The sequence below is a fragment of the Martes martes genome (assembly GCF_963455335.1).
Source record: "Martes martes genome assembly, chromosome: 1".
Classification (NCBI taxonomy): Eukaryota; Metazoa; Chordata; class Mammalia; order Carnivora; family Mustelidae; genus Martes; species Martes martes.
In genome coordinates, this window is record NC_137888.1 from 213,440,366 (window position 1) to 213,450,437 (window position 10,072).

At 61.9% G+C, this 10,072-nt stretch overlaps 2 protein-coding genes across 5 annotated transcripts; one reads left to right on the forward strand and one right to left on the reverse strand.

The window, feature by feature from the left end:
• Positions 1-1,144: 1,144 nt before the first annotated feature.
• On the reverse strand, positions 1,145-6,019 carry HSD11B1L (hydroxysteroid 11-beta dehydrogenase 1 like). 4 transcript variants are annotated; one of them, XM_080816412.1, is made up of 8 exons: positions 5,785-5,923; positions 3,955-4,050; positions 3,733-3,863; positions 2,988-3,099; positions 2,538-2,629; positions 2,279-2,372; positions 1,994-2,159; positions 1,145-1,909 (listed from the first exon to the last, which is right to left on the reverse strand). In XM_080816412.1, the coding sequence occupies exons 2-8, from the start codon at positions 4,025-4,027 to the stop codon at positions 1,714-1,716; spliced, it is 864 nt and encodes a 287-aa protein (XP_080672538.1). In that variant the 5' UTR covers positions 4,028-4,050; positions 5,785-5,923; the 3' UTR covers positions 1,145-1,713. The 4 variants fall into 4 exon arrangements, with proteins under 4 accessions (XP_080672538.1, XP_080672539.1, XP_080672540.1 ...); XM_080816413.1 differs by having other exon boundaries at positions 2,538-2,626; positions 5,785-5,895; XM_080816414.1 differs by lacking the exon at positions 3,955-4,050 and having other exon boundaries at positions 3,733-3,859; positions 5,785-6,019.
• A 100-nt stretch (positions 6,020-6,119) lies between these two features.
• On the forward strand, positions 6,120-8,318 carry MICOS13 (mitochondrial contact site and cristae organizing system subunit 13). Its single transcript, XM_080817410.1, has 4 exons — positions 6,120-6,622; positions 7,302-7,479; positions 7,674-7,725; positions 8,082-8,318. The coding sequence occupies exons 1-4, from the start codon at positions 6,594-6,596 to the stop codon at positions 8,177-8,179; spliced, it is 357 nt and encodes a 118-aa protein (XP_080673536.1). The 5' UTR covers positions 6,120-6,593; the 3' UTR covers positions 8,180-8,318.
• The last annotated feature ends 1,754 nt before the right edge of the window (positions 8,319-10,072 follow it).

The window sequence follows — 10,072 nt, forward strand, 5'->3', positions numbered from 1 at the left end:
TGAAGAGGGCGATTTGGTATAGTACCCCCTGATGGTGTTTGATATAATTTTAGGTCGTGCAGGGACAGGAGGTGTGGTAGAAACAAACAGAAACCACATTTTTAAAAAAAGATTTTGTTTATTTATTTGACAGACCGAGATCACAAGTAGGCAGAGAGGCAGGCGGGGTTGGGGGAGGTAGGCAGGCTCCCTGCTGAGCAGAGAGCCTGATGCAGGCTGATCCCAGGACCCCAAGATCATGACTGGAGCCTAAGGCAGAGGCTCAACCCACTGAGCCACCCAGGCATCCTTTCTTCCTGGTTTTTATCTTTTAATCCTACTTATCCCCCAAATGATGGTCCCCATTTGGGGCTAGTCTGGGGTTAACCCTTCTAACACTTGCTAATTCTAGAGCCTTCCACAGCCAACAATAGCTAGCATTCTGTAATGTTGTATTCATCCTACAGTTATCTGTAGAGTTGCTTCGTCTTTATGCAAACCACACTAACTTATCATTTTAGAAGAACTGTCCATTTTTCACTAATTGATGTAAATATCAGTGATGTGCGGATAGAAGTACCCCACACTTTGTTTTAAGTCCCTTTTCAGAATCCTACCTCCTGCCACCGACTTCCTCCCTCTCTCTCTTTTTTAAAAGATATTATTTACTTATTTATTTGAGACAGAGGGAGAGCACAAGTAGAGAGGAGGATCAGAGAGAGAGGGAGAAGCAGACTTCCCAGTGAGCAGGGAGCCCGATGTGGGGCTCCATCCCAGGACCCTGGGATCACTTGAGCTGAAGGCAGACGCTTAACCAACTGAAGCCACCAGACGCCCCTTCCTCCCTCTCTCTCAGCACATTTCCTTATCCATAAAACGGAAACAATGGTAGCGCCAACTTCCGTTGTGAAGATGCCACGAGACCACTCATGTCAAGGGCTCAGTGCCTGATACACGTTTTCATCATTGGCACAAAAAACACGTACTTTACACTGCAAATAAGGCCTTTGGCCCACTGACTCCATATCTTTCCTTCGACCCCTGACCTCCTGGGGGAGATCTACCCCTCTCGGCTTCCACTTCTCCACTGGCAAATAGGGAGGAGAAGTTCCTCTTGACCCACCTCCCACCAGCAAACTGGAAAACAAAGCACCGTGAACGACCTACGAGCAAGGGGAGAAGGGTTTTATTATGAAACAGAAGGCTGGGTCCAGCCCAGAACACATTCTTTCCCACCTACGCTGCCTTAGGCCCTGTGGGCAGGTGGACAGTTTGAAGAACATCCCCTACTTGGGGCAAGGGTAGGGGGATGCTCCAAGGCTGAGCGAGTGGACAGAAGAGATCAGAGATGCCCTGGTTCCAAGTGGGAGATGGACAGGGTTCCCAGGGTGCGCCCTGTCGGATGTGGCCAGGGGCCTAGGCAAGTCACACCAGCTCTCTGAGTCTTACTTTTCTCATCTGCAAAATGGAAGCAGCAACCGTGTCACCGAGGGTGGCCCGGAAGACAGAGGTAACGCTTTCCAAGTCGCTGCCTGGCCCACGATTAGCACGTGCACACCCGCAGCTGGGGCTGTTTCCAGGGGCTGGTCGTTTTTCTCGGTTGTACTTTTCTGTCTTGATGACTCTGTCTTGAGCCACGGCCACCAGCTCAGAGGTGTCTCGGTTTGTGTCACCGCTCTGGGGCGGCTGGATGGAGGGCTCCCCTCTGGAAGGACGAGGGCCAGCCCCGGGAGCTCAGGCAGCAGCGGCGGCCGTGACATTGAGCTCCTGGAGGATGAACCAGGCTCTCGGGTGCGGCAGCCACGCCCGCAGCAGGCAGAGCAGGTGGAAACGCCACGGGTAGAAGACGCCCGGGGCGCGGGTGGCGCCGCCGCGGATCACCGCCAGGGCTGCCTTGGGCCCTGGGGCCGCCTTGGCCCTCGAGACGCCCCTGCGGACGGGAGGATGCGGTGGAGACTGCAGGCGGGCGGCCCCCCACGGCATCCCCCTGCCCCTGATGGCCCTGGGGCCCCACCTGACTCCCTCGGCGGTCGAGGCGCGATCCCGGAGGCCCAGGACGCACATGGTGATGGCCACGTTCACGTCCTGCACGTCCAGCTCCCGCCGGAGAGAGCCGAAGAAGCCGTCCAGCGCGAACTTGGCCGCCGAGTACGGGGTGGAGAAGGATGTGGGCACAGGGCCTAGGAGCGCGGGAGGGCACCCCTGAGCTCCCCCTCCTCCAGGCAGCCTTCCTGCCCTCTCCAGGCTCGCCCGCCTCGAGCCCTGTGGCCTCCCGACTCCCCGGCCCACGGGCGCGCACCGAGCAGCGAGGACACGACCACCAGAGAGCCTTTGCTGTCCGTCAGGCTGGGCAGCGCCAGCGAAGTCAGCTGCACGTAACTCAGGAAGTTCACCTGGAGGCGGTGGCGACTGCGAGTCACCGCGCCGCGGAGAAACTCCTGCCCGGGAGGGGCGGGGCCTGGGCGGGGCCGGACCTGGGGTGGGAATTGGGAGGGGCGGGGAGGGGTGCAGCCTGGGGATAGTAGGGGTGAGGCGCTGGGCGCGGCGGGGCGGGGCACCTGCAGGAGCCAGCGGGTCGCCTGGACGCTCCGGGACCGCGTGCCTGCCGGGGTGGCGCCGAGGTGGTTCAGCACGAGGTAGTCCAGCCCTCCTGGCCCGGAGACGCCCATCAGCAAGGAGCTAGTCCTTGAGAGCCCGCCCCTGGCCCCGTTACCTTGAACTAGAGAAGCTGGGGCCAGAGCACTGAGCCAGTGAGTTCTGCCCCGGGTAGCTCCCCGCCTAATATCAAAGAGACGAGGCCCTACTCCCCGGCTCTTGCCAGGGTTCGTCCCTGATCCAATAAGGCCCAGTCCAGAGTTCCGCTCCCTGGAGGCAATGAGGTCCCACCCCTAGCCACGCCCCAGACAGCATAGTCTCCCCCCCGCCACCGACTGCCCCGGGCCCCACCGCTTTCGGGTCCTGCCCTTAAGGCCTAGGCCCGGGTCCCAGAGTCCAGGCCCGCCCCTCACCCAGCTTGTCCAGCGCAAACTGCACCACGCGCTCGGGCACCTCGGGGGAGGCCATGTCCGCAGCGATGAAGAAGACCTTGGGAGCGCCCAGCTTCCGGCAGTTCCCCACCACCTGGGGGCGGGGGGCAGAGCTACCCGTGGGCCGTCCACGGGGGCTGGGCCCCTCCACCTGCTAGACCACTGGGGCCCTACCCTCAAGCCTCCTCCCCGACCACGAGCTCCAGGTGACATTTGACACTGTTCCCAAGCGCTGCCACTGGGGTCACAAACTGGCAGCCTGGGGGCCCAAATCGGGCACATTTTATTTGCTCAATACCAACATTTAAAACTCAGGAAATTTCATATAAATCTCGACAGTTCTGGCCTTTCTAGAAATTTTGCAAGGTTTGTCCCCAAGGACTGTACATCTCCGTGGAGCCACGATGGGCTGCTGCTAAGAAGTGTCCACCCACCCCTCTTTTGAGGACCCGGCCGTTGGCACCGGCTGTGGACACCACCAATAATCCCATTTTTAAGGAACACTCCCTGTTTTACACTCACTGTCTTAATGGATCAACCCAACGCTATAACCGCTGTAACCGGTGAGAAGGTACTTTTGTGGTCTCTGGCTTGCAAAAGTAGAAACTAAGGCTCAGGGGCCAAGCTACGCCCCTAAGGCCACCCAGGGGACCTGCATCTTGGCAAGGAAGGGGCCTGTTTTCCAGCCACTCCCCACCACCACTCAGCTGGAAATGGGCGGTCTCACCTTCTGCAGGAGGGCCTCGGTGTGGGCCGTGAGCACCAGGTGGGAGCCCAGGCGGGCGTAGTGATAAGCCAGCTCCTCCCCAACGCCGGCACTGGCCCCCGTCAGCAGCACTCGGGCTCCCTGGAGGCTAGCTAGCAGGGCGCAGGGGTGGTCAACCCGAGGGGGGCGGGCGGCACCGGACGGCTGGCCCGATTCCTCCCTCCCCCACCTCCAGGCACTCACCAGGGTCGAAGTTGTCATCCCAGTAGTAGGAGAAGAACAGGGCCCCCAGCCCGGTGAGCAGCAGAACCTTCATGGCCCACCCTGGGTCTGCAGGTTCTGCAGCGGGAGAGAGGACGGCGGGCAGGGACCTGGCCCACAGCCATCCCCATTCCCCCAACGAGGCCCTTGTTTGATGAAGATGCTCCGGGCCCTGCCCTTTCTCCTCCATCTCCCAGCCACCACCTGGTCCAGGGCACCACACAGCTTTCCCTGGGCCTCTTCAGGGCTTTCTCTCTCCGCCAGGCAGCCAAATTACATCTTGCCTCCCCATTTCATTGACGACAAAAGCCAGGCTCCCTGATGGTCAAAAGGGCCTTGCAGGGACCAGCCCTTCCGACCCACTCCGCTATTTGCCACACCCCGCCTCTTCACGGTTTCTCAGAACTGGCCAGTCTCCAGCCAGCCACAGGGCCTTTGCACTGGCTGTTGCCTCTGCCGGGAATGCTCTTCCCAAATAGAATCCAATGAGTTGCTCTCTCACTTCTTGAAGTCAGCACCAAACGGACCTTCTCCAAGGGAAATTCCCTGGCCTCCTTTTCTAAAGCGACTCCTGGTCCCTGTCCCTCCCTGGCCTCCGTCTACAACTTCTTGACATGACCCGAAATTATCCTGATGAGTTGTTACATGTTCACTGTCCCTCTCTCCTCCCAGGCTGTCAGCTCCGGGAGGCGAGAAGGAAATGGAAACCTGCAGCTGCTTGGTTCACTGTCGGGTCCTCAGGGTCCCAAATGGTGCCAGCCATGCTGTAGGTGCTCGATACCAGGCTGACCCTGAGACCCCGAGTGATACGAGGAACACTGGAGGGAAGAGCTGGGGGCAGGGGGCAGGAGGTACAGAACGACGGCTCTGTCCGGAGACACCCAGAGGGAATCTTGGGGCTCGGTAGGAGACATAGGAGCAGTATCAGCGGGATTAAGATGTGACTTCAGCTGTGGGAGTGGATTTACTTGTTCCAGGCAGAAGGTGAAAGAGAGAAACGGGCCAAATGCTTAACAGTGGCGGGGGGTGGGGGTGGGGGGTCATGAATCTTCCCTGAGAAAGGCACAGGCCCATCCACATCTTGGGGTTTCTGTCCTCTGAACTCAGTAGGACAAAGAGGAGAGGGAGACTTCCAGAACTAAGAGATGGTGGGGCTGGGCTGTCTTGAGGTCTCTAGATTAGGCCTCAGTCCTTTGCCTCCTATTGCAAAGTTCCAGCTGCCTCCCCCCTGCCTCCCCTACCCTCCTACTCCCTTCCTTCCACCCTATGCTTTTCCGGCAGCCAAAGGGATCTCCTGAAGAAATCCGACGTTCCCCTTCCTGCTCCAAACCGTGTTAGGGTTCGCCACTGCCCCCCATGGAGACCAAGCTCCTCACCTCAGTGCCTCGCGGGTCTGGCCCAGGCTCACCGGTCCAATCTCATCCTCCACCATTACCGTCTATGAATCTTTCTCAGCTCTCAGAAAGGTGAACTCCGCGCTCTTCCCCAGTCATGGCAGCCATCCCACCTCTCCCCGCTTTGCAAGGGAAGCCCGTGGAGCCCCGCAACTTGACCCTCTTCCCACCTTGACCACAGCAGCCACGCAGGGCAAGGTGGGGTGGGGCGGATGAACGGCCGGCTGGCCGTCCGGGTGGATAGATGCAGGGATGGAGGGATGGAGGGAGGGATGAAGCGGCCGCCTGCGACCGGGGAGGACGTGGGAGAACCAGACCCTCGCAGAACGTACTGGTCCCCTGACCTCGCCAGGCCTTAGTTTCCCCTCTGGACAAAAAGGGTGTACGACGTGCCGCGCGCTCCCAATCTCGCACTCACCCGCTCGGGCCTCAGGTTCTCTCGCAGTCCAGCGGGGCTGGATCCGGACCTGGGAACCCGGCGCGCACCCCTCGGAGCTCCCTAAGCGGCCGGGCCCCCGACCGCGCCCCCTCCCGTAGGGCCCAGGTCACGTGACACCGAGCCCACCTCCTCAGGGGGAGGGCCTAGTACGAGAACTCCGTGCCCGGGCGTTGCCCGGCAACGGCCTGCCATCGGGCTCGCCCCCTCCCGGCACAGGTCCTGATCCCGGTCCCGCCCCCTGGACGAAAGCCCCACCCCGGACCAGATCACGTGATCCAGGCTCCACCTCCCTCGCACAAGTCCGCCCTCGCGTTGCCATGACAACAACGTTATTGGTCCCCTCTTCCCGGGCCTGGGCCCTCAGTCCCCCGCGCGGGCGCGGGTGGATCTCCCGGGCTCCGAAATCTTCTTGGGTCACTTACAGGCCTCACTCTAGACGCCTGACTCCCCTTTCTCCCCCACGGCCCCCGGGCGGTGCCAGGCCGGACTGCATTTCCCAGGAGTCTCGGCGGCTAGGCGAGGCGTCCGGCGCCTGACGGGGCGGTGCTGACTCCATTTCCCAGGCAGCTTTGCGGCGGACCGGCTCTGAAGATCACTCCCCTCCGAATCCTTTCGACCCTTTCGCGGTGGGACTGCGGTCTTCTGGCGTCTCTGAGCCGTTGCGCGACTTCGACTCCCGCAGGCCTTTGCAACTGACCGGGGCGCCTACACTTCCCACAGGCCTCTGCGGCGCCGTCACCGGAAGCGGCGGGAGGGTCGAGTGTCCTTGCGCGCGGAGCCGAGCGACCATGGTTCCCCGAGTGTGGTCGCTGCTGAGGTGCGTCGGGCTGCGGCGCGGGCCCCGAGCCCTCGAGCAAGTCCCCTCCCGTGGGCACCCCCGTTGGTTTGCTCCCAACTGGATCTCCGAATTCCGTGGTGTCAGGTCCCGCGTCGCGTAGATGGGGAAGCTGAGGTTCAGGCGGGGACGGCCTTCCCGAGATCGCTTGTCGCGCGTCCTTCCCGCCTCCCAGCGAGCCCTTGTCCCCTGATCGTGTCCGAGAGCCCTCGGGGCCCCAGTGGCCCCCTCTGTAAGGTGGGCATGCCGCAGGCGCTGTATCAGGAAGCGACGTATGACACACAGGAAGCGACCAGGGCCCCTCGGAAACCCCTCGAGGGTGGCGCGCGAGTCGGGCCTGCTGGGGCTGGCAGGCGGAAAGTCAGGGCTCTCCGGTCTTCACGGTTCCCTGCTCTGTGCGGGATCACGAGTGACCCCTTTTCCTCTCCGGGCCTCAGTTTACCAGTTAAATGGGGCCGAGTAGCTCTGCTTGGTGCAGTGTGGATTGAGAGCTGTGCAGAGTAGGTGCCAGGCACGCCTCTGGGCTCGGGGGAGGTGGCTCGCTCTGTTGTATGAGCTGCCTTGGCCTCAGGTGTGTCACTGCTAGGGCTGCGGACTCCTCCCCGGGACTGGCCAGCTGTGCCCGAGGAGATGCTGAGCGGCTGTCCTTCCCCGACCGCAGGTTCCTCATCAAGGGCAGTGTGGCCGGGGGCGCCGTCTACCTGGTGTATGACCAGGAGTTGCTGGGGCCGAGCGACAAGAGCCAGGCTGTCCTTCAGAAGGCTGAGGAGGTAGTCCCCCCAGCCATGTACCAGTTCAGCCAGTACGTGTGTGAGCAGACCGGTCTGAAGATGCCCCAGGTACCCTGAGTCTGGGAGCGAGGCTGAGGCTTGGTGGGAGGAGGGTGTCATTTCCTGGGTGGCTTTTGGTCCCTGGTCCCTCCAGCCCTGCTTGGTGTCCTCGGTCTTGGGCTTTGCGCTGCCCTTCCCTGCCTGGGGAAGCTTCTGGCTGGGCCCTCCCCTTTTCACCTGCCCCTTCTCCCCTCTCTTCCCAGCTCCCAGCCCCTCCAAAGTTTAACTTTCACATCCGCGACACCTGGAATTCAGGTAGGCCCTGGTCCCCGTGCTTGGGGGGGTGGCCCCCGATACCCCCGAGTCTAGCACCCTCTACCACCCCTTCCTGGTCATTCCTTCCCGATGCTCCCCTTGCTGCTCCGCGCAGCTCCCGTGGATCTAAAAGAGGAAAAGGGGCAGAGATTTCAGGGATCCTCCTTTGAGGACGGGTCATCATGTGACCTCAGACAAGAGGAGGCCCTGCCCCACCTCTGCCTAGTTTCCCTGTGTGGAACCAATGGAGCTGGTACTGGTGCCTCTAAAGGCCTTGCAGGGCTAGGGTTTCCGGGGGGCCGGGGTCGGTGGACTAAAGCCGGGGGCTGAAGGTGCTGGGCCCTCCCTCTCCACAGGCATCATGACGGTGATGTCAGCTCTGTCCGTGGCCCCCTCCAAGGCCTGCGAGTACTCCAAGGAGGGCTGGGAGTATCTGAAGGAGCGAACCAAGTAGCCTGTCAGAAGAGGCCACGTGCCCCGCTCAGGAACAGGGGCAGGTACGCCACAGACCCGGAGACTCCAGACTGGGACTGGGACCCCACTCCAAGGGCAGCTCCCGGCCTTGCCGGCCCAATAAAGGACTTTGGAAGTGCTCCCCGACCCGTGTGCTGGCCCCGGGGACTTGGGTGGCCCGGCTGGTGCTCGGAGCGCAGGGGCCCCGGCTTCTGGCGCCCAGCAGCTCCTCGGGGCCATGGGTTCACCCCTTCGCTGTCCAAGGCCCTGCCTGCTGAGTCCCCAACCTGGTATGGGGATGGGGAGCAGACACTTGGCCCTGGTGCCCCATAGACTGTGCTCAGGGCTCAGGAATGGGTTGGGGAAGTGCTGATGGCCAGGCCAGGTTGGGGGGGGCTCAGCTCATGGAGGGCTGAGCCCAAAGTGGGGTTATTCTGGAGGTGGGGACTCGGGGTGGGCACAGTTCATCATCTCACCGTCTACATGGCCGGGAGTTCCTGTGGCCGCTGAGTCTCCATCTGGCTCAGCTCACTGATGTCCGTGTGTCATCCCGTCCTGACCCTCCCTTGCCTGCTGTACCCGCAGTCCACCCTCCCCACCATCTGGGGATGCCTGGGACCACAGGCTTCGTGGTCATTACAGTGGGGGGGGGGGCTCCCCTACCCTCAAATGTCCTGCCCTCCCAGCTTCCCCTGCTCCCCTGGGAAGGCTTTCCCACCCCACACTGGGTCAGCTGCCTGGTGACCTGAATGTTCCTCCCCACCGGGCTGAAGCGCCAGGTGGGCGGGCCCTAGGCATACTCCCAGTCGGGAGGGCATCCCACCATGATGGCAGTGGGAGGAAACCTGTGTCCCAGACAGACGGACGGTAGAAAGTGGGCTTGGCTGGGACCCGGAGACTCACCCAAGACGCCTCTCTAGGAGCTCGGAGCAGGCCTGGGCGACGGGGCCCTGAGCTGGCACGGGATCCTCCGTTCCTAAGAGTTCTGGGGGTTATGTTCCTTGGTTTGGGGGCCAGAGCTCACTGAAGCCCACGAACTAGGATGGTAGCTTCCAGTGAGGAAAGCAGAGACCAGAAGTCAAGACATTGCCCAAGGCTCTCCCTGGGAGGAGCAGCTGGCGTGTGTCCAAGGGAGGTGTGGGGAGGAGTGTGGGGGAGGACAGGGGGCCTGGCTGGCAGTGTTTGGGGAGGCAGAGCCCGGAGCGACCTGTGTCGCTGTGCTCGCCAGGGAACAGTCTCTGGGTGGATCTCCCATGTCCGCTGTGGCACCTGGAGGCCACCCGGCTCCCTGTGCCACCCCTGCCTGCTCATGGCCCCAGGGCAGCACTCAGTCCCCAAGCGCTGTTTGATTCTGCCGTTGGTGCCCACCAGCTCACACTGCTTTCTGGATGGCTCTCAGCCTCCCAGGTGTTTTGGGGCTTGGCTGATGGGGGTAGCCTCTGCCCACATGGACCCAGCCACTAGCCCAGAGACTATGGTGCCATTCTTGACCCCTCCATCCCCTCGTGCAAGTCAGACCCAAATTCCTCTGTCCACTTGAATCCGTCACCAGTGCCAAGGCCACCTCCCTGGTCTTCTGCCTGCCCCCTTCCATCTACTTCCCCAGGTCCAAGTCTGATCATGTCACTGCCCTAGTCAGGAACCTTCTATGGCTCCCTGCTGCCCTCTGCTTGAGCCCAGACTCCTCGGAGGCTCTCTGTTCCCAGAACACAGCTGGCTTTCACCACTGGCCTTGGCACAGCACCCCCGCACCCTCTCACTGGGCCGTCCTGACTCCTGCTTGTCTTGCCCACGGCTCAGCCGCAGCCTCCGGAAAGCCTCCCTCGGGGCCTCCTGACGGCCCCATGGTCCCTTCGAGGCAGGAGCCCCCCCACCTCAGCACCACACAGGCTGA

What these genes read in the sequence shown, in the direction of transcription:
- HSD11B1L (XM_080816411.1), bottom strand. Translation starts at nt 4,162, where the DNA reads ATGGAGGAGAAAGGGCAGGGCCCGGAGCATCTTCATCAAACAAGGGCC. An exon ending in GGTCGTGTCCTCGCTGCTCG is followed by an intron (nt 2,160 to 2,278) that starts GTGCGCGCCCGT and finishes CCGCGCTCCTAG; the next exon opens with GCCCTGTGCCCACATCCTTC. An exon ending in TCGACCGCCGAGGGAGTCAG is followed by an intron (nt 1,910 to 1,993) that starts GTGGGGCCCCAG and finishes TCCCGTCCGCAG; the next exon opens with GGGCGTCTCGAGGGCCAAGG.
- MICOS13 (XM_080817410.1), top strand. Translation starts at nt 6,594, where the DNA reads ATGGTTCCCCGAGTGTGGTCGCTGCTGAG. An exon ending in CGAGTGTGGTCGCTGCTGAG is followed by an intron (nt 6,623 to 7,301) that starts GTGCGTCGGGCT and finishes CCCCGACCGCAG; the next exon opens with GTTCCTCATCAAGGGCAGTG. An exon ending in CCGCGACACCTGGAATTCAG is followed by an intron (nt 7,726 to 8,081) that starts GTAGGCCCTGGT and finishes CCCTCTCCACAG; the next exon opens with GCATCATGACGGTGATGTCA.